Genomic DNA, 27,264 nt, shown 5'->3' with positions numbered 1-27,264 from the left:
CCTATGACAGTGCCACGTTGAAAGTCACTGAGCTCTTCAGTATGGGCCATTCTACTGCCAATGAGTGTCTATGGAGATTGCATGGATGTGTGCTCGATGTTATACACCTGTCAGCAACAGATGTGGCTGAAATAGCTGAATCCACTAATTTGAAGTCGTGTCCAAATACTTTTGACCATGTAGCGTATGAATGACTTGTGCCTTTGTTACATTTTGTTCTCATCATTTGAATAGAGCAATAAGCAAAAGAGAAACTAGAAACAAGACCTACACCCTGCAGTAAATTTGTTCAGTTGGTGTCCAGCAGCAATGGCAGAAGCATACTTATTTGCCATGCTTGTCGAGCTCGAAGGAAACCCAGATATTCCTAAACTAAAAAACAAGTTGGTTAAATATTTTCAGAGTAAAAAGTCATCTAACGGCGGTGATTGTCTGGTTGAATATGAAATCTCAAAAGGACAAGGAGCAGTTGTGCGGTTCCGGACTGCAGAGGGTAAGTTTTAAGAAGTTATGTAAATCAGTATTTTTGTTTTTTAAACTACTGCAAGGTATGATACTGTTCTTGTAAAATAAAAGTTTGTCAAAACACACTAACATTTTTCACATGATTTCAAAGAAAAAGTGAAACTGTGTTTAAAAACAGTTTAACTCGCAGGGTGTGGTGTGTTCTTTCTAGTTTAGCTTTGAGTGTACTTGGCAGACCTGTATATCATGAGCTCCACTTTTTTAGATTGATGGAAACCATGATAAACCCTGAACTACAAGTTGTTAAGATATTGTATAAGGTTTGTGAGGGGGAAATTATGTATTTACCTGCTTTGTTGTTTATATCTGTATGAATTTTGATAATTAACAACTATGTGCTTGGCAATAGTAAGAGATCTCTTACCCATGATAACAGGATTTCATAACAACCAATGCTGCATTTCTGTTAAAGGATGGTTCCCGTTTAGTTCCCCGCAGCCGGTCTGGGCGTATAGTCAAGGACATGGTGCGACTCGAGAAAGAGATAGCTTGAGGAACAGAACAAACCTGTTATTGTTTCTAATAATTTTTGCTCCTGAGAAACTAACCCGGAGGGGGGTGGGGGTGGGGGGGGGGGGGGGGGGGGGGTAAACAACACCCGGTACACATAACCACAAGAGGAACACATAGTAGCTTATGATGCCCCGATCTGCCGGAGAGGGGTGGAACCAGCTATGACTAAGCATTTTTAGGTCTGCTATATAAGACCTCTGTATTTCTGTACTGTTTAGCTCTCAGCCTTCCACTTCAGTGTATGGTTGACCAGCTCCATTTTTGAAATTTTTAGTAAATAAAAATAATTGTTTGAAGAAATGACAAAGTCTCTCTCACTTGGTTAGAATTTCCATGAAGGTTACATTGGTAATTATTAAGCCAGCTGCTGACTAACCTAAGATGAACTTGGAAAATTAAAGTTGCACACTTATCTCCTTGTGAACTTCTAATAGGTAACCTAATTTTTCACAGATTTTTTTTGTCTCTGATAATATATCAGGTACAAAATTATTAGCACCCTTGATAAAGATGAGCAAAAAAAGACTTTAATACAAGTACCGAGCTATAGTGTATGCTCAAAAAATTGGGGAAATTATATTATTTCCTACTAATACAATTGCTCAGAGATGTTTTTTCTTCTCAAAAGGATAACGGTCAAAACTATTGCCACCACTGTTTTCCTTTCAATACCTCACCTTCCAAAGATAATGGCACTGACCCTTTTTCTAAAATGTTTTATGAGTTTAGAGAAGATATTAGGAGGGATCATAGACCATTCCTCCATACATAATATTGATTTTGTGTTCAATTATCAATTTCCTTCTGGATTTTGATGTGTGTTTGGGGATATACATTTTTTAAATCTTTGCCACAAAAATCACATTATGTACAGTTGAAGTCGGAAGTTTACATACACCTTAGCCAAAAACATTTAAACTCAATTTTTCACAATTCCTGAAATTCAATTCTAGTAAAGATTCCCTGTCTTAGGTCAGTTAGGGTCACCACTTTATTTTAAGAATGTAAAATGTCAGAATAATAGTAGAGAGAATGATTTATTTCAGCTTTTATTTCTTTCATCACATTCCCAGTGGGTCAGAAGTTTACATACACTCAATTAGTTTCAGGTAGCAGTCCACAAGCTTCCCACAATAAGTTGGGTCAATTTGGCCCATTCTTCCTGACAGAGCTGGTATAACCGAGTCAGGTTTGTAGGCCTCCTTGCTTGCACACGCTTTTTCAGTTCTGCCCACAAATGTTCTATAGGATTGAGGTCAGAGCTTTGTGATGGCCACTCCAATACCTTGACTTTGTTGTCCTTAAGCCATTTTCCCACAACTTTGGAAGTATACTTGGGGTCATTGTCCATTTCGAAGACTCATTTGCGACCAAGCTTTAACTTCCTGACTGATGTCTTGAGATGTTGCTTCAATATGTCCACATAATTTTCATTCCTCATGATTTCATCTATTTTGTGAAGTGCACCAGTCCCTCCTGCAGTAAAGCACCCCCAAAATATGATACTGCCAGCCCCGTGCTTCATGTTTGGGATGGTGGTCTTCGGCTTGCAAGCTTCCCCCTTTTTCCTCCAAACATAACGATGGTCATTATGGCCAAACAGTTCTAACTTTGTTTCATCAGACCAGAGGACATTTCTCCAAAAAGTACGATCTTTGTCCCCATGTGCAGTTGTCTGGCTTTTTTATGGAGGCATTGGAGTAGTGGATTCTTCCTTGCTGAGAGGCCTTTCTGGTTATGTCATATAATATAGGACTTGTTTTCCTGTGGATATAGATACTTTTGTACCGGTTTCCCCCAGCATCTTCACAAGGTCCTGTGCTGTTGTTCTGGGATTGATTTGCACTTTTCGCACCAAAGTACGTTCACCTCTAGGAGACAGAACGCGTCTCCTTCCTGAGCGGTATGATGGCTGCGTAGTCCCATGGTGTTTACACTTGCGTACTATTGTTTGTACAGATGAACGTGGTACCTTCAGGCATTTGGAAATTGCTTCCAAGGATGAACCAGACTTGTGGAGGTCTACAAAGGTCTTGGCTGATGTCTTGATTTACCCATGATGTCAAGCAAAGAGGCACTGTGTTTGAAGGGAGGCCTTGAAATACATCCACAGGTACACCTCCAATTGACTCAAATTATGTCAATTAGCCTATCAGAAGCTTCTAAAGCCATGACATCATTTTCTAGAATTTTCCAAGCTGTTTAAAGGCACAGTCAACTTAGTGTATGTAAACTTCTGACCCACTGAATTTGTGATACAGTGAATTATAAGGAATTAATATATTCATATATATTCATATAATAACACCATTGGAATTATTATTATTATTATTATTAATAATAATACAATTTATGATATGGGGGGAAATTGACCATTCACCAGAACACTACCATTCACTTCCACACTCCATCCCCAGGTGGCAGCACCAACCGGGTCACAGGCTGTGCTCTGCCAGGAAGCCTAATAATTGGCATTCTGTGACCAGCGGCCTCTCATCCAGCCAGTGTTGGTGTTGTTGATTTTTTTGTTACATACTCTCTTTAGTTTAGCCTCTTTGTTGTTTTCTTTTTATGTATTTTTTGGGGGGGCTACGACTTTGAACAAATAATAATCCACTTGGACTGGCCGACCAAGAGGTCAAGAAGGAGCTGGCTCTGGACTTAAGACCTCACATTTATGCACACACCCAATCAGGTTACAGACCATGTAGCTAGGCTTAATAATAACAATAATAATAATACAATTAATGCAATTATACTATCCCTAATGGGTTAATACCATATACACAAAGCTAGAAAGATCTATAAGAAATATATTATGGAATTATTATGGAAATATTTATAATTCCCTTGTAAAACAGTGATAAGAAATCTTTCAAGATATCCCTCATTCTACATAATATTATAAACATGGTTAATACTGTAATGACCCGGCTGGGTCATAAAGGGAAAAGAGACGGACTCTAGGTGTGCAGGTCAGAACACAGGTTTATTCATAAACTGGGCTATTGTTCCGGCCACAACCCACGCCGCTAAATGCCGAACATACACAATGTTACCCTGTCGGGTTAAGAGTCACTCTCTTAGGAACAGATCAAGGCCCGAACAGAAGAGAAAGAACAATGAGACAGTAATCCCTATTTATGCATTTCCAAATCCCGCGGTATTACCCATCATACCCCCCCAACCTTTCCATCTGTCCTGACATATTTAACCCCTGCTAGTAGCCATGAGAACCATAACACACCCACAAACACAGAACACAATACCGGGTCGTTACATAGCCCCCCCCTTTCTAAACCCTAGCCCCTAGGGTTACACAACAAAATCCTTAAAACGACCCGGAGGTCGCATCAGTCTCTTGGGCCTCCCTGTGACTCTCAGCGGTGACCCCCCAGAACGCTCCTCTGCCCCAATGTCATTTCCAGCGCCCTCCGAAGAAGCAGCCCCCTCCCCAGGCTCAGGTTGTGCTAGAGTCTCCTCGTTAGACTGTTCCCGTGGGCTCACATCAGAGCCCTCACTCCCATTCCCTACCGTTTTCCTCCCTCTGTAGGGTGCCAATCGATCCCGGTGGACCACCACCTTCCTGCTCCGTGGGGGAACCTCCACCCGGTACGTCACCTCCCCCACTCTCTCTATCACCAGACACGGCCCCACCCATGCACTGTCCAGCTTTGGGCACCGCCCCTTCTTGCGCGTGGGGTTGTGAAGCCACACACATTCTCCCGCTCCAAAGTGCCTCCCCCTAGCGTGCGAGTCGTAGTGGCGCTTTTGGCGCACCCCTGCGTTCTCGAGTTGCTCTCTCGCGAAGGTGTGAGCCGCTTCTAACCGGTTCTGCAGACGACACACATAGTTCGGGCCAGGCAAAACCCCGTCGTCATTATCAGGAGGGTGGCCAAACGTCAGTTCGGCTGGGGTGCGCAACTCACGACCTAACATTAGTAGTGCTGGGGAGCACGCAGTCGATTCTTGAACAGCCGACCTACACGCCATAAGAATAAACGGTAAGTGGGTGTCCCAATCTCTCTGGTGTTTTGAGGTAACGATGGCCAGCTGCTGTGCTAATGTTCTGTTAAATCTTTCCACCAGCCCATCACTCTGGGGGTGAAGCGGAGTAGTGCGCGTCTTCTCCGCGCCTAACCGCCTACACAACTCTGAGAACACCCGTGACTCGAAGTTTCTTCCCTGGTCGCTGTGAATAGACTGTGGCACCCCAAACCGACTGATTATTCCCCCCACCAACGCATCAGCTACTGTCTCCGCCTCCTGGTCCGGGAGAGCGTAAGCCTCCGGCCACTTGGTGAAGTAGTCCATAGCGGTTAGAATCCACCTGTTACCGCTGTCTGTGATTGGAAACGGCCCTACTATGTCTACCCCCAGTCTCTCCATGGGCTCCCCTACTGGGAATTGTTGTAGGAGGGCGTGTGACTGACCTGGAGGTCCTTTTTTAGCAGCACACTCGTCGCACTGCCTACAAAAGTCCTCAACATCCCTCCTGTGCCTGGCCCAATAGAAGCCTTTACGCATGCGCTTTAACGTTTTGGAGACCCCAAAATGCCCTGCGCCTACTCCCCCATGAAGCTGCTGTAACACGCTCCCCTGCAGCCTTTTGGGCACCACTACCTGCCACGTAATTTCTCCAGTCGCTGGCTTTTTCCACCCCCTCTGGAGCACTCCCTCAGCCACTCTAAGGACTGTGAATTTAGCCCACAGTCCTTTGGTGACTGGTGATAGAGGGGCTACTTCCCCCCACGGCGGTCGTCTTCTCTCTTCCACCCACCGCAGCACAGGACGCAGCTCTGCGTCCTCCTCCTGGCGACGCCTCCACTCCCCAACGTCCACAGCCTCCAGCTCCCGGCACTCTGTCACCCTCAGCTGACTCACCGTGGCGGTGACTCCCTCCTCCCTGCACAGTTCTCTCTCTCGCTCCACCCGTTTGGCGCAGTACCCACAGCCATCCTCAGCACACGGGCGGCGGGACAAGGCGTCTGCATTGCTGTGGCGAAGGCCGGCTCTGTGCTCCACCTGGAAGTCGTAGGGTTGCAGCTCCTCCAGCCAGCGGGCAATCTGACCCTCTGGCTCCTTGAAGGAGAGAAGCCACTGCAGGGCGGAGTGATCCGTCCGGACCACAAACGGCAGGCCCCCCAGGTAGTACTTGAAATGGCGTACTGCTGCCACGACAGCCAAAAGCTCTCTCCTTGTCACGCAGTAGCGTTTTTCAGCCTTATCAAAAGTTCTGCTGTAATAAGCCACTACGTGTTCCCCATCAGGGCCACGCTGAGCCAGCACAGCCCCCAAGCCCTCATTGCTTGCGTCGGTGTCCAGGATGAACGGACAGTTCGGGTCTGGTGAGGCCAGGACAGGGGCCTCCATCAGGGCACGTTTGAGGGCCTCAAACGCCCGCTGGTGCTCTTCAGTCCACTGAAAAACAGTGTCCTCCTTGAGAAGGTGGTTCAAAGGAGCCGCTACCCCCGCAAACCCCTTCACAAACCTACGATAGTAGGATGCCAGACCCAGGAAGCTCTTAACCTCTTTTTTCCCCCCTGGGACTGGCCACCCCCTCACAGCCTCTACTTTGTCTGGCATCGTGCTGATGCCCTCACCACCCAGCTGATGCCCCAGGAACGCCACCTCCCTTTGCATGAAATGGCACTTTCCCGGATGTAATTTTAGCCCCGCCCCCGAGATCCTCTCCAACACTCGCCTAATTGCCCCCAGTGCCCCCTCAAACGATGTGCCGTGCACCAATATGTCGTCTAGGTACACAACACACTCGTCTCTCGGAACCCCCGCCAGCACTCTGTCCATGAGCCTCTCAAAGGTGGCAGGAGCATTACAGAGCCCGAAGCACAGCACTTTGAACTGCCAATGGCCCCTATCTGTGGAGAAGGCCGTTTTTTCACGTGCCCCTGGCGAGAGGGGCACCTGCCAGTAGCCACTGCGCAGATCAAGGGAGGAGAACCACGAGGACCCTCTCACGTGGTCTAGCGACTCATCAATCCTCGGTAGGGGATAAGAGTCTTTAGTGGTGACAGAATTTAGGCCCCTGTAGTCAACACAAAACCTAAGTTTACCCCCTTTCTTAGGCACCATGACGACCGGCGCGGACCATGGGCTATCTGATGGCTCAATGAAATCAGCCCGCAACATGTCAACAATAGCTGTGTCTGCTGCTTCCCTCCTGGCAAGGGGAATACGACGGGGCCGAATTTTAATGGGTCGGGCGTCCCCAGTGTTTATTTCGTGCTGGACTAGGTGCGTTTGTCCTACCTCATCTTCCCCCCAAGCGAAGCTATCTTTAAAGTCCAACAGCAGCTGCTTTAACTGTCTCTGTTGTCCCTCATCCAGACCCTGACAGTTCTTCAGCCACACAGCCTCGACGGCGTCGATAGCTTCCTCCTTCCCCCCGTCGGGCTGATGGGGTGAAGGAGCCAGTGTGTTTTGGGCTACTGGGCTGCCTGTGTTTGCACCATGATGGGGAGTGAAGGCCGTCGCCGCCGGAGACAGCTGCTGGGATGGCACAACGACCAAGGGAGCAGCCGGTATGACCGGTGGAGTCTCTGCAAGGTTGGAGGAAGACGGAGGGGCAGCCCTGCCCCCTGCTGGCCCTCCCGAAGGCGACATTCCCACTGTGGGCCCCCCCGACAGCCTCAAAGTGCCCGACGCTAAGTCCAACTGAGCCCCACAGTTTTTCAAAAAGTCCATTCCCAGTATACAGGGGTCCTGCACCGCTGCTACCCACACCGGACACCCCACAGTTCTCCCCCCCACAGTCACAGATAGCTGACACTTCCCTAACATGGGGGCTAGCTCCCCCGTGACAGTCCGTAGCTGGACAAGTGTCGGCTCCACCCGCACCCCAACAGGTAGTATGTCTGGTCTCACCAGGGTTACTGTAGAGCCCGTGTCGACCAGGGCCAAACATTCCACCCCCTCTACCTTGACGATGACATTGCAGAAGTCCCCAACGGTGGTACGTCCCACCACAACTACCGGACTAGGAAACACGGCGGCAGCTACACCCTGGGGGGGCAGGTCCCCACCCTCCTGTCTGCGCTGCTGGGTACCTCCTTTGCTTACAGTGGGTTCGGGGGCGGGGGGGTGGGTCCGCGCTGCCCCCTGCGCGAGAACCCGCTGTCGTTTCCCTGGTGACGGGGGAATCTGCCACACTCCCGCTGAATGTGGCCAGGCTGGCCACAACCCCAGCAGACAATAGGAGTTGAGCTGACACTGCGACGTTGCCTGGAGCCCCTCTCCATGACAAGCGAAGCAGTCTTGACTAGCCCGCCCAGCTCGTCAACCCACTCTGGTTTTGTGACCCCTGGCACCCCAGCCACCGCTGCTCTCACCTCTGGTTGACTGGCGACTTCCACTCTCACTCCATCACCCCAGATCAGCTCCCTCTTCCTGGCTATCTCCACTGCAGCCCGCAGAGATGGTGGGTCCGCCATCTGAACATGCTTACCCAGTTCGGTGGAAGAGAGCGCTCTAATAAAACTGTCCCGTGCCAGCTCGTCTTGCACCCCAATCGGCATAGTTGCATAAGCCCGCCTGGTCAGGCTCAGAATACCACTTGCCAACGCCTTTAATGATTCCCCCTGAAGTCTCTTTTTGTTACACAGTTCAATCCGCAGCATGTTGGGCTGCGCGTCGCTGCCGAAACGGCCCCCCAATGCCTCCACTAGCGCACCGTAGTCGCCCCTCTCGTCCGGGGCTAGCGTTAGCAGGCATTCCGACGCCTCCTCTGCCAGGCTCAGGGCAAGCTGTAACGCTTTCGTCTCGTCAGACCACCTCCCGGCTCTAGCCAACAACTCGAATTGAGTGAAAAAAACTTCCCATTTACCTTGTCCATTGAACTTTGGTAGTTTAGCCGCTACCGTGGCTAATGGCAATAGGTCGCTGCCATCTCTGTTTACATAAGCAGGCCCAGCCATTTCCGCACCCGGTGACGTCGATATCCCCGTCGCCGTGACGTCAGCTCTCGAGCGGTGTGAAGGAAAACCCGCCAGTTCTGCCATCTTGCTGACTGACAATTTAACTCCCGCCATGTGGCTCTCCAGCTTCCCTACGGCAGTCGCCGCCTGACCCTCCCGACCGGGTACCCCCGAGCCCACAACGGACACTTTGTCCGACTCTTCCTTAATTTTCCGCCTCGCCCCAAGCGACATGACCGTAGATGCGAGTCACGCTAAAGCCAACCCGGCCTATACTGAACAGCTAACTCGCCTAGTCACGATCCCGTAGTTCGAAAGCACTTCTGACACCAATGTAATGACCCGGCTGGGTCATAAAGGGAAAAGAGACGGACTCTAGGTGTGCAGGTCAGAACACAGGTTTATTCATAAACTGGGCTATTGTTCCGGCCACAACCCACGCCGCTAAATGCCGAACATACACAATGTTACCCTGTCGGGTTAAGAGTCACTCTCTTAGGAACAGATCAAGGCCCGAACAGAAGAGAAAGAACAATGAGACAGTAATCCCTATTTATGCATTTCCAAATCCCGCGGTATTACCCATCATACCCCCCCAACCATTCCATCTGTCCTGACATATTTAACCCCTGCTAGTAGCCATGAGAACCATAACACACCCACAAACACAGAACACAATACCGGGTCGTTACAATACTATCTGTTGGATGACTCTGTCTTTGCATATAGAATGCTGTCTATGAATTTGAGAGGGGTTACATTTGGCCCCATTGCTCATCTTTATACCAAATCAAGTGACATGGACCCCGTTTTCAAATATCAGAATGTGTCTTTAACCTGAGAGGGAATTGTTTCAAATTCCTCTCCCCTGAAGTAACAATTTGATATTATACTAAACAGTCCCGTGTCTGTGATTTTATTGACTAATTTCAAACTTTGAAGCTTTATTACAAGGCAAAAGTTTTTTTCTTTCCCACACACAGCGAGGCAGAGGGTTCTTGAAAAGCCAGAACACAAGATCAAGTTGGATCAAGGTGTGCTGAAACTGATTGTTCGTCTACCATCAGATGAGGTCCCAAGCGCACAGGTGAGCTTGCATTACAGGCTGACAATATTGCAGACATCATCATCTGCGCAGTGAGGCATCAGATTGCTATATCATATGACGTTGTAAGCTGATATCTTCAACATCCATCAAGTAGTCACCCTGGAATGGGGCCACTATCCAAGCATGCATTTCAGACCCTATAACAACAGCAAGGCCACATTTACTGCCGCTGTCTTTTGTTCTGAATTGCATATACAGTAGTGTGATTTTGACAGTAAATTTGTTTTCCTGAAGATTTGCTGGATTACATGTGTGTTCTATGGACAAGCCCCATCAAAGATAAAACTTAACACATGATTTGTATGTTTAGAAAATACCATCTGCTGTCAACTCAGGCAAACAATGTAAGTACAAAACATTTAATTTGATGTCAATATGGGAGAGGGTTAGGGTTATTATAAATTATTCTATTATAAACTGGGTGGTTTGAGCCCTGAATGTTGATTGGTTGAAAACCGAAGAATATCTTACCGTATACCAAGGGTTTGACAAGAAATGACTTTTTAACTCTTCTAATTATGTTGGCAACCAGTTTATAATAGCAATAAGGCACCTCAAGGGTTTGTGGTATGTGGCCAATATATCACGACAAATGGCTGTAACCAGGCACTCTGCGTTGTGCATAAGAACAGTCCTTAGCCGTGGTGTATTGGCCATATACCATACCTCCTCTGTCCAGTGTCTGTGTTCTTTTGCCCATCTTAATCTTTTATTTTTATTGGCCAGTCTGAGATATGGCTTTTTCTTTGCAACTGCCTAGAAGGCCAGCATCCCGGGGGTTACCTCTTCACTGTTGACGTTGAGACTGGTGTTTGCGGGTACTATTTAATGAAGCTGCCAGTTGAGGACTTGTGAGGCATCTGTTTCTATAACTAGACACTCTAATGTACTTGTTCTCTTCCTCAGTATTGAACCGGGGCCTCCCACTCCTCTTTCTATTCTGGTTAGAGACAGTTTGCGCTGTTCTGTGAAGGGAGTAGTACACAACGTTGTACAAGCTCATCAGTTTCTTGGCAATTTCTCACATGGAATAGCCTTCATTTCTCAGAAGAAAAATACACTGACGAGTGTATTCTTTTTACAAATAGTTTCATATTTAAACATTTAAATTTCACAACAATTCCATGTGAATCTGATGGAGTGTGTAGACTTTCCAAGATACAGTTTCTGTCGCCCTATCATCAGTAATAATGTCTCAGACGACAACTGATCTGACATCATATCCTTTAAGTACCAATGGATACTTTCATCTGGTTGGATTACCGAAATATTGTTCCATTCCCCAACCTTTTGATGTTACTATACTCTCTCTATGTTAACAAAGGGCTTTCCAAGAGTCCATTCTGTATAGTAGAGAGAGAAAAGGGGGAAAGGTATTTATGGGGGTTATAAACCTCACCAACAGGGCAATGTCATGACAACACTTACCCGAAACACTTGTCTAAATTGATGGGTCATGTGAAGGAATTGCTATAACCACCCCCCAGCCACATCTAGTGGATGGGTCACTATTGTCTAGACATGTAAACATACACATTAAATACAATAGATGGCCATAATCACACCCAGACACCTGGCTAATTTGGTGGGTCATGTAATTACATTTACATTACATTTAAGTCATTTAGCAGACACTCTTATCCAGAGCGACTTACAAATTGGAAAGTTCATACTAATAATACATCTATTGGAGAGTATTTTCATACATGTCTTTTTTACCGTTTAGAAATGAAGGCACTTTATGTATCTATTTACTAGATACAGTGGGGCAAAAAAAGTATTTAGTCAGCCACCAATTGTGCAACTGTATTTAGGTCTAAGGAATTTCCTTCTTTATGAAGATGGGTCACTCGGGCACATTTCCATACAAAAGGTATTTCACCAGTCATTGAAGACGTGAGACATGAGAAAGCAGTTAACTGTTAACTACTTTTTGTCACTCTAAACTCCAGCAAAATTCAAGGAACATTATTAAATGTAAATAATCTCTCCTGTCTTATATTGGATGAGGTTGAAGCACTTCTGACACCTTGTTATAATCTTAGTCAGATATGACTGCACTGCGCAGAAGAGCACGAGCAAATGGCTCAGCTTCAAAATGTATTTTGCCCTCAGAACAACCTCAATTCATCGGGGCATGAACTCTACAAGGTGTCGAAAGCATTCCACAGGGTTGCTGGCCCATGTTGACTCTAATTCACACAGTTGTGTCAAATTGGCTGGATGTCCTTTGGTCGGTGGACCATTCTTATTAAACACAGGAAACTGTTGAGCGTGAAAAACCCAGCAGCGGTGCAGTTATTCACACAAACCTGTGCGCCTGTTTTCTTTTTGTCTTGCCCATTCACCGTCTGAATGGCACACATACACAATAACGTAATTGTCTCAAGACTTAAAATCACATTTTTACCTGTCTCTTTCCCTTCATCCACACCAGGGGTAGGCAACCCTGGTTTTGCTTACCCCTGATCTACACTGATTGATGTGAATTTAACAAGTGACATAAATAAGGGATCATAGCTGTCATCTGTATTCACCTGGTCATTCTATGTCATGGAAAGAGCAGGTATTCTGGGTTGTCTTAGCTAGTTGTTGTGGCCGACCTGGATGCTAGGTGTTTTGATAAAAGATACTAATGCATTTACTTGATATCTTAAATTTAATACTATTAAGGCTTTGGGAAATCCATATCATTTTGGTCCCACTTAATAATTAGTGTTCCCATAATACCTAGGCCTATGTAACCTATTCAATGGCAGTTATATAGTTAGGTAAAGTGTAATTATGGCCTATAGTATATGCACATTGTTACATAGTACTTTCTGTTTTTACCTTTATTGAGATTGTGTGATTACATGTTTACCTTTTTATAGGTGCTGTACTTAATCTGCAAATACAATGAATTAATTATGGTTAACTGCATCTCATTTGGGAGAAAACCCATAATCATCTTGTTTGGACACATCAGATAAAGCTATGGTAGCTACAACCATCTGTCATTAATATTGTTATTGATATTCAAGTACAACAATGCCACATCCTGTTTTCATGTTTCTTTTTCCATGGGGTGGAAAGTCTTCATTTCTTTATTAATTAACTGTGCCCACTTTCTTTGTCCACGTTGGACTGAAGCCTGTGGAATATGCATTGCTTACATTTCATTCTCAGCTGCTGTTGTTCCAAAAGACTTACCTGAGAGTGGGGATGGAAACACAACCTATCCTGGGGAGAGTGCAAGTGCAGCAACAGAGAAGACAGAGCTGGAATCCACCTCAGCAGTGTTGGGAAACATTCAGGAGAGTATGAACCAGGCACTTTTGGAGATGTTGGTAAAGAACATCATGAATGCCCAAAGCTCAGTTTCCGCTACTGCATCACAGAGATTCAGTCTGGAGATGCTGCCTGACATCAGTATGGCTGTAGTGACTTTCCAAAATGTAAAAGGTAAACAATACAACTGGGGGCCGGGGGTGGTGTAGTGTCCCTGTTATTGTCACATCTTTGCTCAGTCATTGAAACCTAAGCAATATCTTAAGCGCATAATCTACCCTTTTCTTATTTGGCAGATACTGAGTACTTTATCTCAAACTGCACCAGCCACAAGATATTCAAGCAGAAAGAATTATCAGTAAAACTACTGGAAATCACAGCAAAAGTGAAAGTTGAAAACATACCTCCAAATTGTAGTTCAGACTATATCCTCCTGTACTATGAAAAAGAAGGTGAAGTTGTCGATATTGAAATGTGTGAAGAGGACCAATCCGCTATCATCACTTTCCAAGATCCAAACGGTAAATGGTCATTCTTATACTCTATGTTGTGACAGAGTTTTTCATAATGCAGGATGATATATTGACAAATATTTATGTGTAATTAGCTGTTCACAGAGTCACAAAAAAGTACCACGATGAGAAGCAGCCTATCAAAGCTTTCCCATTTTATGAATCTCTGGGAACGGCCCTGTATGACAAAGATCAACCCACATTGAAACTCCCAGCTGCCTTCACTGAGAACATCAACCAGGCCATTTGGAGATACCTTTGTGACAAGCATGAAGCTACTGCAACCATCAAGAAGATTCTGGCGGAAAACTTCTGCAAAGTAGACCTGCAACACCATGCTGTCCAGTTAAGCCCCCTACCATCTCTACTCAAACAGAAAGATGTCAAAGCCAAGCATGTCCAGCAGTGGAAGGACACTGTCAAGGCGACCTTCACTCAAGCCTTGTCTAAATTCAAATCCTTGGAGCTGAATGTACAGGACTGTGCATGGGAGGAGTCTGAAAATGAGATCTGCAAGGCAATGTCTGGTGAGGCGGTGGTTGTAGTCCCTGATAAGGCCAGAGGTGCACTCATAGTGGTGGGCTTGGTAGATGAAGTGGATAGGCTCAGTCAGTCACTAAATGAAATCATGGACAAGATTGCCAGAATAATTGAGAGGGAGAAGACTAGCAAAACAGAGGAGCTCCACCTGCCTCCATCTGTCTACCATGTACTTTCGCAAGATGGTCTGCAAGACAAAATTGCAGGTGAATACCCAGAACTGAAGATAGCATACAACCGTGAGAGCCAGAAGGTGACCTTAAAAGGCTTAATGCAAGAGGTTTGGGGGGGTAATAGGAAGATTATGGATGGTGGGTTGGCACTGAAACGGAAGAAGGTGGAAGTGAGCAACTATGTCCTTGAGTTTCTGCAGGAGGAAGACCAAGAAAAGCTTAGCAACTCTCTTTTCACATCGCAGAGTATTAATGCAGCACTAGAAATAGATAGAAATGGAGTGGAGCTCCTGGCTGTCTCAGACAAGGCCCTGAGTGAAGCAAAACGCCAAATTGAAAAATGTTTCGTTTCTAAGTACATAGATGTTGAAGACTCCAATGCCCTGGAGACATTGTCAGGGTGGAAGGACCTTATCTCCCGTTTGGAAAAAACATACAACATTTTGTCTAGGACTTTCATGGTTAAGACATCTGGCGACCATCCTAACATAAAAGTGGTAGTGGCTGGCAATACGGACACTGTCAATTCAGTGCAAATGGAACTTGAAGGCTTCTTATGCCAAAACGCTCCAATTGAGGAAATTCTTCAGATTAAGTCAAACGCCATTGTCAAATTCATCCAGGAAAAAAAGAGTGCTTGGTCCGATATAGTCAAAAGTGGAGTAAAGGTTTCTTTCAAGGATAGGGCCATTTGCCTTAGTGGCATCAGGGTTCATGTCTCTGACTGCTTGACCTTATTTAAAAACCTGGTATCATCAACATACTTTGATACTTTGCAAGTCCCCAAGCCTGGAGCAAAGAAGTTCTTCCAGGACGAGGAGGCCATGTATGTTGACACCGTCAAAATGAAGACAGCTTGTGTAATCCAGCTGGTTGATGAGATGCATCTGGTGAACAATGACAAGACAGTCCAGGCTATAGAGGAATCGCTGCCGAAGGAGATTGGGAGCCATGGGACAAATAATCTGCAACAAAATCTGGCCATATCCACCGAGAACCAGCAATATAGATGGGAGCAGAGAACAAATGGGTCAGAGAGAGTGCAGACCAAAGAGGGGCTGACCATCACACTGATTAAAGGAAACATCCAAGATGCTTTGGTAAACTGTTATCATTATGTCTTTGCTCTATTGTAAATTTCAGTCTTATTAAAATCAAATCAGATAATTATTTTGCATAGTCTGGTGTAGCTTACCCTGAGTATCATACATGTTACTTGTGTATATTATATTTCTGGTTATCCATTCATTTAATCAATAGTTTATTTTATCCATATATGCAATTCATTTACTAACTAATCAACCACGCAACTAGAATGCTTAATATTCTGATTTACAGTGCATTCGGAGAGTATTCAGAACCCTTGACTTTTTCCACATTTTATTATGTTACATCCTTATTCTAAAATGGATTAAATAATTTTTTTACCTCATCAATCTACACACAATACCCCATAATGACAAAGCAAAACAGGTTTTTAGAAATGTTTGCAAATGTATTTAATATATATAGATACAGTGGGGCAAAAAAGTATTTAGTCAGCCACCAATTGTGCAAGTTCTCCCACTTAAAAAGATGAGAGAGGCCTGTAATTTTCATCATAGGTACACTTCAACTATGACAGACAAATTAAGAAAAACAAATCCAGAAAATCACATTGTAGGATTTTGTTATGAATTTATTTGCAAATTATGGTGGAAAATAAGTATTTGGTCACCTACAAACAAGCAAGATTTCTGGCTCTCACAGACCTGTAACTTATTCTTTAAGAGGCTCCTCTGTCCTCCACTCGTTACCTGTATTAATGGCACCTGTTTGAACTTGTTATCAGTATAAAAGACACCTGTCCACAACCTCAAACAGTCACACTCCAAACTCCACTATGGCCAAGACCAAAGAGCTGTCAAAGGACACCAGAAACAAAATTGTAGACCTGCACCAGGCTGGGAAGACTAAATCTGCAATAGGTAAGCAGCTTGGTTTGAAGAAATCAACTGTGGGAGCAATTATTAGGAAATGAAAGACATACAAGACCACTGATAATCTCCCTCGATCTGGGGCTCCACGCAAGATCTCACCCCGTGGGGTCAAAATGATCACAAGAACGGTGAGCAAAAATCCCAGAACCACACGGGGGGACCTAGTGAATGACCTGCAGAGAGCTGGGACCAAAGTAACAAAGCCTACCATCAGTAACACACTACGCCGCCAGGGACTCAAATCCTGCAGTGCCAGACGTGTCCCCCTGCTTAAGCCAGCACATGTCCAGGCCCGTCTGAAGTTTGCTAGAGAGCATTTGGATGATCCAGAAGACGATTGGGAGAATGTCATATGGTCAGATGAAACCAAAATATAACTTTTTGGTAAAAACTCAACTCGTCATGTTTGGAGGACAAAGAATGCTGAGTTGCATCCAAAGAACACCATACCTACTGTGAAGCATGGGGGTGGAAACATCATGCTTTGGGGCTGTTTTTCTGCAAAGGGACCAGGACGACTGATCCGTGTAAAGGAAAGAATGAATGGGGCCATGTATCGTGAGATTTTGAGTGAAAACCTCCTTCCATCAGCAAGGGCATTGAAGATGAAACGTGGCTGGGTCTTTCAGCATGACAATGATCCCAAATACACCGCCCGGGCAACAAAGGAGTGGCTTCGTAAGAAGCATTTCAAGGTCCTGGAGTGGCCTAGCCAGTCTCCAGATGTCAACCCCATAGAAAATCTTTGGAGGGAGTTGAAAGTCTGTGTTGCCCAGCAACAGCCCCAAAACATCACTGCTCTAGAGGAGATCTGCATGGAGGAATGGGCCAAAATACCAGCAACAGTGTGTGAAAACCTTGTGAAGACTTACAGAAAACGTTTGACCTCTGTCAATGCCAACAAAGGGTATATAACAAAGTATTGAGATAAACTTTTGTTATTGACCAAATACTTATTTTCCACCATAATTTGCAAATAAATTCATAAAAAATCCTACAATGTGATTTTCTGGAGAAAAAAAATCTCATTTTGTCTGTCATAGTTGAAGTGTACCTATGATGAAAATTACAGGCCTCTCTCATCTTTTTAAGTGGGAGAACTTGCACAATTGGTGGCTGACTAAATACTTTTTTGCCCCACTGTATATTACATTTACATAAGTATTCAGACCCTTTACTCAGTACTTTATTGAAGCACCTTTGACAGCATTGAGTCTTCTTGGGTATGACGCTACAAGCTTGGGGGAGTTTCTCCAATTCTTCTCTGCAGATCCTCTCAAGCTCCGTCAGGTTGGATGGGGAGCATTGCTCCACAGCTATTTTCAGGTCTCTCCAGAGATGTTAGATCGGGTTCAAGTCCGGGCTCTGGCTGGGCCACTCAAGGACATTCAAAGACTTGTCCCGACGCCACTCCTGCGTTGTCTTGGCTGAGTGCTTAAGGTCGTTGTCCTGTCGGAAGGTGAACCTTCACCCCAGTCTGCGGTCCTGAACAAGGATCTCTCTATACTTTGCTCCGTTCATCTTTACCTCAATCCTGACTAGTCTCCCAGTCCCTGCTGCTGAAAAATATCCCCACAGCATGATGTTGCCACCACCATGCTTCACTGTAGGGATGGTGCCAGGTTTCCTCCAGACATGATGCTTGGCATTCAGGCCAAAGAGTTAAATCTTGGTTTTGTCAGACCAGAGAATCTTATTTCTCATGGTCAGAGTCCTTAAGGTGCCAAGTGGGCTGTCATGTGCCTTTTACTGAGGAGTGGCTTCAGTTTGGCCACTCTACCATAAAGGCCTGACTGGTGGAGTGCTGCAGAGATGGTTGTCCTTCTGGAAGGTTCTCCCATCTCCACAGAGAAACTCTGGAGCTCTGTCAGAGTGACCATTGGGTTCTTGGTCACCTCCCTGACCAAGGCCCTTCTCCCCCGGTTGTTCAGTTTGGCCGGGCGGGCAGCTCTAGGAAGAGTCTTGGTGGTTCCAAAATTCATCCATTTAAGAATGATGGAGGCCACTGTGTTGTTGGGGACCTTCAATGCTGCAGAAATGTGTTGGTACCCTTCCCCAGATCTGTGCCACAACACAATCCTGTCTCGGAGCTCTACAGACAATTCCTTCGACTTCATGGCTTGGTTTTTGCTCTGTCAACTGTGGGACCTTATATAGACAGGTTCCGTTCCAAATCATGTCCAATCAAGTTGTAGAAACATCTCAAGGATGATCAATGGAAACAAGATGCACCTAAACTCAATTTCTCATAGCAAGGGTCTGAATACTTATGTTAATAAGGTATTTCTGTTTTTTATTTTTATAAAAACAAAACTTGTTTTCACTTTGTCATTATGAGGTATTGTGTGTAGATTGATGAGGGCAAAACTTTAGGCTATAATACTTTCCGAATGCACTGTATCTGTTACAGACTGAAGTTGTTGTGAATACAGTCGGTGATGACCTGATACTGGATAGTGGAGCAGTCTCAACTGCACTCCTTAATGCTGCTGGCCCCCAACTTCAGGAACTGATAAACCAACATGCCACTGCTGGCAAGGTTGGGGAAGTCATCATCACCAAAGGCTGCAACCTCAAAAGCAAGCTGGTCTTTCATACCATTGCTCCTAGATGGAGTAATGGACAAGGAGCAACACAGAAGGTATAATGCTGTTTACCTTTGACTGTCTACCTTCACAAAAAAAATTACTGAAAAACCATTCTCTTAGATGTTGTTTCTCAACTGAGAATTAAAATGTTTCTTTGTAATTCACATACCATGCCAATACAATGTAAACACACAATACTATACCAACATGCACAACAAAACTACAAAGATTTAAACAAGTTTGCAGCAATTCCTATATGAAAAACATGCCTATATGACATCTTGCAGACATTGAGTGAGATTGTGAAGAAGTGCCTGGTTCTGGCAGAGCAGCAGCAACTTGTGTCAGTGACCTTCCCTGCCATCGGCACAGGAAACCTGGGCTTCCCCAGAGACCTGGTGGCCTCTCTGATGCTGGATAAAGTCCTCAAATTCAGCAGTAAGATGAACCCCAAGCATTTGAAGGAGGTGGTGTTCATCCTCCACCCAAGTGATGTGCCGACTTTCAAGGTATAAGGCCAAACTGAGTGCCTTTAAATATACACAATAATGTTTGGAGTGCGTTTGATAACCAGGAGGTGGTGATAAAATAAGTAATATGTGAATGCAGTTGAATTGGTCAAATGGTATTGTATTGAATTAGTATTTTAATATGTTCTCTATTTCCCTGTCAGGCTTTCACTGACGAATTTAACAAGAGGTTCATGACCCAGTCTGCAATTTCAAAGGGCTCAGCATCCACTCAACAACGTAAGGGTGCAGCTCATATAATCCTCATAACAAACACGCGTTCGAACCTGATCCTAAGTTGTTTTGCAGCTGTTAGCACGAAAATCTGGAGATTTACTAAATTGAGCGTGATGGTACGGAGTGATCAAATCTCATGTCAACCCTCAGTTTTAGAGATGACCGAGCAGCTGGTCATTTTAAATGGGTTATCCCGATCAATGAGTTTAGTTTGTGTGCACGCATCTTTTCTCAGAGTTGCAGAAGTGTCTACAGAGCTGAAAGCTTTTTCATTTTTACGTTCCAATAATTCAGTTGAGTATCAATATAATCACCAAGGTATTACACTGTCTGACACAATGCCAACTGTCTCCTCCTTGAGTTTTAGCAGTATAATCACCAAGGTATTACACTGTCTGACACAATGCCAACTGTCTCCTCCTTGAGTTTTAGCAGTATAATCACCAAGGTATTACACTGTCTGACACAATGCCAACTGTCTCCTCCTTGAGTTTTAGCAGTATAATCACCAAGGTATTACACTGTCTGACACAATGCCAACTGTCTCCTCCTTGAGTTTTAGCAGTATAATCACCAAGGTATTACACTGTCTGACACAATGCCAACTTTCTCCTCCTTGAGTTTTAGCAGTATAATCACCAAGGTATTACACTGTCTGACACAATGCCAACTGTCTCCTCCTTGAGTTTTAGCAGTATAATCACCAAGGTATTACACTGTCTGACACAATGGCAACTGTCTCCTCCTTGAGTTTTAGCAGGAGGAGCTTCTTCTTTTCTGAAGTCAAAGATGATTTATCTGCTATTATTTATCGGCTTTTACACCATTTATATCCTACTGTTAGGGATTTTCTCTAAGGTCACTTCAAGCTCAGGGATGCATGAGACAACGATGGGAGGGGTGGTTATACAGGTCGTCACAGGAGACATAACCAAAGAGACTACTGACGTCATCGTCAACTCCACCAATGGGACCTTCAACCTTAAGACAGGTACATCCAACCTTACCTCTGTCTCACCTGAGGTTCCATGTTTTAGGTTAAACGTTCAACAACAACAGCAGTTTTATTGGTTTTATCAGTAGGTTTTATTGGCGATTCAATATGCATTGGATTCAGCAAGTCATTATTTGTGTCCCCTCCCACTGGGCTCACACTGGTTGAATCAACGTTGTTTCTACATATTTTTTATTAAATTACATTGAACCAACATGGAATAGAAGTTGAATTGACTTCTGTGCCCAGTAGGCTGTAATGTGCAACAATGTAGTTTATCTTAATTAGCTGTGTTAGTAATTGAGAATTACGTCTCCCACTTTATTTGAACATTACCCTAGAGATGGTTTATGTTCAAATTTGTCACGTTCCTGACCTTATTTTCCTTTGTTTAGCTTTGTTTAGTTGGTCAGGACGTGAGCTGGGTGGGCAGTCTATGTTATGTGTTTCTATGTTTAGGTTCATTGGTAATTAGCCTTATATGGTTCTCAATCAGGGACAGGTGTTTGACGTTTCCTCTGATTGAGAACCATATAAAGGTAGGCTGTTCACACCGTTTGTTTGTGGGTGATTGTCTTCCGTGTCTGTGTTGTTACCACACGGGACTGTTTCGTTTGTTTAGTCTGTTCCTGTTCGTGCGTTCTTCGTTATATGTAAGTTCACATGTTCAGTTTGGTCTTTGTTGTTTTTGTAATTTATCAAGTGTGCTTCGTGTTCGTCTTGTTTCAATAAATTCATGTATTCCACTAAAGCTGTGTTTTGGTCCGATCCATGCTCCTCCTCAGACGAGGAGGAGAACAAGCGTTACAAATTACTATCAGCAAACTGCTCAACTGACTATCAACTAACCTTAACCCTAAGTTGTTGCATATTTGCAGAGTTGCAGTTGATTGTTTATTGATAGTTTGACCATCTATAGGGGATCATCCCAAAAAAGTGGGACCAAAATATATTTTCCAATAACAACCTGCCTGGTGAAGACACTAAGATTTGTGACTCCAAAAGACAAGCTTGACTGACACTATCTTAATAATACTGTGATTCTCCAAATAATTGGCACTGCATTCTCAGTGTATTTGGTCATTATAGTGAAATGTAGTGTAGCATCCCTTAGCTAGGAAAGATACGTCATTCATGCAGTCAAGACCAATAGATGTAGAGGTGTGTACTTTGAAAAAACATTCTTCTCTTATTCTTCTCCAGGGGTGTCGAAAGCCATTCTGGAAGCGGCTGGTCCAACTGTGGAGGCAGAATGTCAACAACTCAGTAAAACCAGTTGTAGTTTTGTCATTTTGTTTTTATTTATTTTGAGACACTTCTACCCCAAAACTCTGCATGAATGCAACCATGTGGCAAAATTGGGTTACGGTATACTTCTGATTTGAGAAATTAGTTTGCACTGCCACTTATATGCTGGTCCGGGAAATGGTTGTCCCCTTATAAAATTCAAAACATACCCTTATTTATCTTGAATTACATACACATTTGTATGGAATCTAAATATGCTATTAAAGTCAAGATTCTGGCAATTAGGCCATTTTTCTACTTACCGAGAGTCAACTCTTTATGTCTCTGCGTGCAGTATGAAGTATGTGTTATATTAAATAAATGACCCACAAACTATATTTCCAGTTGACCAGCCGATGATTTTGACTGAGCCAGGCAACCTGCAGAGTAAGAAGATCCTTCACCTGGTTGGCATCAGTGACCCTCAGAACATCCAGGAGTGTGTCAAGGATGCACTTAAAATGTGCACAAGGAAAGACTTCACATCCATCTCATTTCCTGCTCTCGGCACAGGTGAGTCACACAAACAGAGAACACGACTGACTGTATAAAGAGTATAGGAGAAATATCAAATAACATTGATACAGCATTTGTTAAACAGAATAACACTTAACTTAAATCCTAATGCTTTTTTACTTCTTATAAGCATGTATGAACCTTTACAAAGTAGTGTTATATTGAATCCCAATTCTAATTCAAACAGTTACAATTTCCATGTTAATTCCAATTCATATATACCTTAAGGCCAAGGCAATGTACAGGTGAGCCAGGTGGCGGACGCCATGTTCGATGCGCTAGTGGAAGTGGTGGCCAAGAAGTCAGTGAACACCTTGAGGCTGGTCCGGATTGTCATCTTTCAGAGTGCCATGCTGACTGAATTTTACAACAGTATGCTGAAGAAGGGAGGCACAGATGTTCAAGAAAAGGAGGACACTGATGCACAGGAGGCGGTCACTGACCTTCAAGATCAAGGCAGCCTGTTTAAAGCCTTTGAAAACGTTGGCACCAAAATAAAATGTATGGAATGCCTTTATTAACTTAAGTATATACCGTATGCATAATGTATCTAATAAACATTTTAGGTTCGCTAAGTTTCTTCATTCTGTGTTACAAGAAACGTTTATTTCTATATATTGCATGATTACTTAAACACTTTCAATGTCAGTTTGTTTGTTTTCTGTTTACATTTTTTTACAGAAACAGTTTTAGATAAACAGCTGCATTAACTGGGACTTGCATTTACAATCTGTTACAATCTGTTACAATCTGTTCATATTCTTACAGCAATTTTCAATAGGAGTAAAGGTGGTAAGCCACAAAAGCATGAGAGATTTGTCTTCATGGATAAAGAAGTGGATCCGGCTTGCTTCCACATCTGTGGGGATTCTCAGGCTAAAGTAGATGAAGCCAAGCAGTGGGTCAAGGACCTGATCTTGAAGGACCAAGACAGCTCCATCATCACTGACGATGCCATCATGAACTTAACCACTTCTGACCGCCAGCGCATTAGTAACATGATCAACACCATGGGAGTGAGAGTGGAACAGGAGTCATCTCAAGCCAAGCTGACTATAGAGGGTATCACCAAAGATGTGCTCAAAGTTACTAATGAAATCCAGAAGATGCTCCAAAGGGTCCGTGGTGAAGAGGAACTCAACAGGAGTGCTGAGCTAGCCAGCACCATGGTGGAATGGCAGTACCAGCAGCAGGGGGGGCACTACCAAAGCTTCGACCTCATCCACAACTTCCATCTGGAGCAGGCAAATGAGACCAAGAAGCAGCATGTGGAGGTCACTATCCAAGGTCGGATGTACAAGGTCACCCTGCCAAATGGGCCTGCGACAGATAGCCATGGCAACAGCCTCGATATCAGACGCATTGACAAAGCAGGTACCTATCGTTTTGACCTTCCATGTAAACTTGATCAACAATTTTCAAGAAATCAATACACCAGATTCACATTCTCTGAAGTGTTCTCTTGGGAGTTTATGATTGGCTAAGATTGATATTGATGCATGCGTATTCCAATAACTTTTATTTTGATATTGCTTGCTCATTAGCTATGGTCCTCTTGGTTGGGAGTAAGCCATGCATACACATGAGGATAGCATTCCCACTGTTGTATTCCCATTATAGTACTAACAATAATTTACAACAAAATCCTGTGTGTTTGTCTGACCTTCATTATCCAACTGTATTCTCCAGCTCATGACAGTCTTCCTCAGTGTTGGGATGCCATGCCAGACAACCGTTTATGCCAGTCCTTCCCCATCCAGCCAGGAACCTCTGAGCATGATGAGGTCCTATGCCTGTTTCAGGCCACTTGCCAAAACACTGTTCTAAAGGTATCTATCTCTGCTGCTAAATGTATTTCAATACAAGTTAAATGAAGAGGTGCAATTAAAAAAGACACAACTCTGAGATCTCTCCACTGTTATATCACCAAGAATCACACAATCCCCTTCAATTCCACCCCTGGTTACATACACATTCTTGCTGGGCCTGCCAAATGGAATGGTTACAGTTGTTATAGTGTAATCATTTGGCCATGTTCTTAATGGAATGAGTTGTGCTTTTTAATCCAGATCTAGGCTTAATCTGGGTTTTGAAAACAGGTCGTATTAGAGTAGGACGTCTAGCTGTATTGACAGTCTTTTACAATGTTTTTTTGCATATGAATGTGTGGTTTTTCCCCCTTCCTTCAGATTGAGAGGATCCAGAACCCAAGCCTGTGGAGGAATCTCCAGATCAAGAAACAAGAAATGGATTCCAAGAACGGTCACCAGAACAATGAGAAGAGGCTGTTCCATGGAACTTGCCCCCTAATCATAGATAAAATTAACGCAAATGGGTTCAATCGGAGCTACGCTGGGAAAAATGGTAATATGTACAAAATGCAAACACCAGAGTTATAAAGTAGGGCCAAAAACGTCAGTTTTTATATGAGTGGTACAAAATCAGATCAAATAGTAAACAGGTATGAGTATTAGGAAAGTGTACTCATTTTGGTTTTGCCACTAACGTAGCAACTACATCTGTAACAGACTGATCGCTCACCAACGAAAGTCATTCAGAAAGTTAGGCTAAAATAACGAACGCTAGTTAGCCAGCTAGCTAAGTTCTCTGACCCCTCCTACCACTCAGTAGAAGTCTATAGATCATTTATGAGATAATAATGCCATCACTTTTTGCAGCGGCAGCGTATGGAAACGGCACCTACTTTGCAGTTGAGGCCAGCTACTCTGCCGATGACACATACTCAGTCCCAGATTCCCAAGGGCAGAAGCACATGTACCTGTGTCATGTTCTGACCGGAGATTTCACTGAAGGACAACAAGATATGATTGCGCCTCCAGCTAAAAGCACATCAACTACTCAACTCTATGACAGCGTGACAGACGACCCAACAGCGCCATCCATGTTTATTGTATTCAACGACATTCAGGCTTATCCTGCGTACTTGATCACTTTCAACTAGACATTAAAAGGAGCATTTACTATCTTATTATCATAAGTATAACTTTTCATCTGATTCTTTAAAAATGTTTAGGCTTTCCCTGTGGTTATAGTTATCTCTTTTACAGATTATTATATAGCAAATCAAGATTACTTTTTTTTCTCAATAAATCAGGATCCACCTCGTTTACTTACAGTTTTGGTTCATGTACAGTAGGTGCATTTTCAGAACGCTTAGTACAAAAATCTAAACGGATAATTAAAAAAAGCTGTTTTAAGACTCTAAGCACATTTTCAATTGACTAAGTACAACACACAAAATCATAGTAACTTTTTTGCCAAACTTAATCAGTTTCATCTATAATACATGTTCATAAGGTAATTACTCTTCGCTCAAATTACTTGATATGATTGTCTTCTAATTGATTAAAACACAGTTTACTATTACTTAATCTGACTGTTCTCACTTGATAATCACTTAACCGTTTGGTAAACCTATAGATTTTAAACTGGTTTGTCTACTACAGACTTTGAGAACAACACAAATGAAAATGTAGGTTTGTAAAGTAGAAACATATAAAGCATGATATATATTGTAATGGACCGTAAGTAAGCATTTCACTGTTAGTCTACACCTGTTAACGAAGCATGTGACAAATAGCATTTGATTTTGAAGTACTATTATGATGATGACTATAATGATTTTACTTCACAGTAAGTTTGACAAAATCTGATATTGACAAGATCAGAGATGTACTGTATTTAACAAATGCATCCTCTATAAAGTCAACAGGTATCCAAAATGAAGTTGGTGTGGTCTTTCATAAAATTGTATTGGCCACTACAGTACTGTACTATATGTAATTTACGCAGCAGGCACTTTAACCAAAGTGACAACACTCTTGTATGTGACCCCAGTGGGTATTGAACCCACAACTCTGGTGTTGCTAGTGCAATGCTCTTACTAGCTAAGCCACATAGGACCACTACAATACATACAGTATATACAGTTGAAGTCAGAAGTTCACATACCCCTTAGCCAAATACATTTAAACTCAGTTTTCACAATACCTGACATTTAATCCTAGTAAAAATTCCCTGTCTTAGGTCAGTTAGGATCACCACTTTATTTTAAGAATGCGAAATGTCAGAATAATTGTAGAGAGAATGATTTATTTCAGCTTTTACTTCTTTCATCATATTCCCAGTGGGTCAGAAGTTTACATACACTCAATTAGTATTTGGTAGCATTGCCTTTAAATTGTTTAACTTGGGTCAAACGTTTCGGGTAGCCTTCCACAAGCTTCCCACAATAAGTTGGGTGAATTTTGGCCCATTCCTCCTGACAGAGCTGGTGTAACTGACTCAGGTTTGTAGGCCTCCTTGCTCGCACATGCTTTTTAAGTTCTGCCCACACATTTTATATAGGATTGAGGTCAGGGCTTTGTGATGGCCACTCCAATACCTTGACTTTGTTGTCCTTAAGCCATTATGCCACAACTTTGGAAGTATGCTTGGGGTCATTGTTCATTTGGAAGACCCATTTGCGACCAAGCTTTAACTTCCTGACTGATGTCTTGAGATGTTGCTTCAATATATCCACATAATTTTCATTCCTCATGATGCCATTTATTTTGTG

The 27,264-nt window shown here is 43.7% G+C and overlaps 1 protein-coding gene across 1 annotated transcript; it reads left to right on the top strand.

Annotated features, from left to right (window-relative positions):
- Window positions 1-309: 309 nt before the first annotated feature.
- Window positions 310-25,667, top strand: LOC129833660 (protein mono-ADP-ribosyltransferase PARP14-like). The gene is made up of 17 exons (XM_055898376.1): window positions 310-493; window positions 9,956-10,059; window positions 10,391-10,424; window positions 13,249-13,524; window positions 13,647-13,871; window positions 13,958-15,675; window positions 18,965-19,195; window positions 19,430-19,651; window positions 19,816-19,891; window positions 20,733-20,879; window positions 22,086-22,163; window positions 22,515-22,682; window positions 22,914-23,186; window positions 23,454-24,059; window positions 24,375-24,514; window positions 24,875-25,049; window positions 25,364-25,667. The coding sequence occupies exons 1-17, from the start codon at window positions 310-312 to the stop codon at window positions 25,645-25,647; spliced, it is 4,941 nt and encodes a 1,646-aa protein (XP_055754351.1). The 3' UTR covers window positions 25,648-25,667.
- Window positions 25,668-27,264: the final 1,597 nt, after the last annotated feature.

This window comes from Salvelinus fontinalis, chromosome 34, assembly GCF_029448725.1.
Source record: "Salvelinus fontinalis isolate EN_2023a chromosome 34, ASM2944872v1, whole genome shotgun sequence".
Classification (NCBI taxonomy): domain Eukaryota; kingdom Metazoa; phylum Chordata; class Actinopteri; order Salmoniformes; family Salmonidae; genus Salvelinus; species Salvelinus fontinalis.
This window is presented reverse-complemented; position numbering and strand designations above follow the sequence as displayed.

Excerpts from the sequence above, each read along its gene's own strand:
- LOC129833660 (XM_055898376.1), top strand. The coding sequence starts at position 310 with ATGGCAGAAGCATACTTATTTGCCATGCTTGTCGAGCTCGAAGGAAAC. Across the intron at positions 494-9,955 it reads GCGGTTCCGGACTGCAGAGG|CGAGGCAGAGGGTTCTTGAA; the intron begins GTAAGTTTTAAG and ends TCCCACACACAG. Across the intron at positions 13,525-13,646 it reads GACTTTCCAAAATGTAAAAG|ATACTGAGTACTTTATCTCA; the intron begins GTAAACAATACA and ends CTTATTTGGCAG.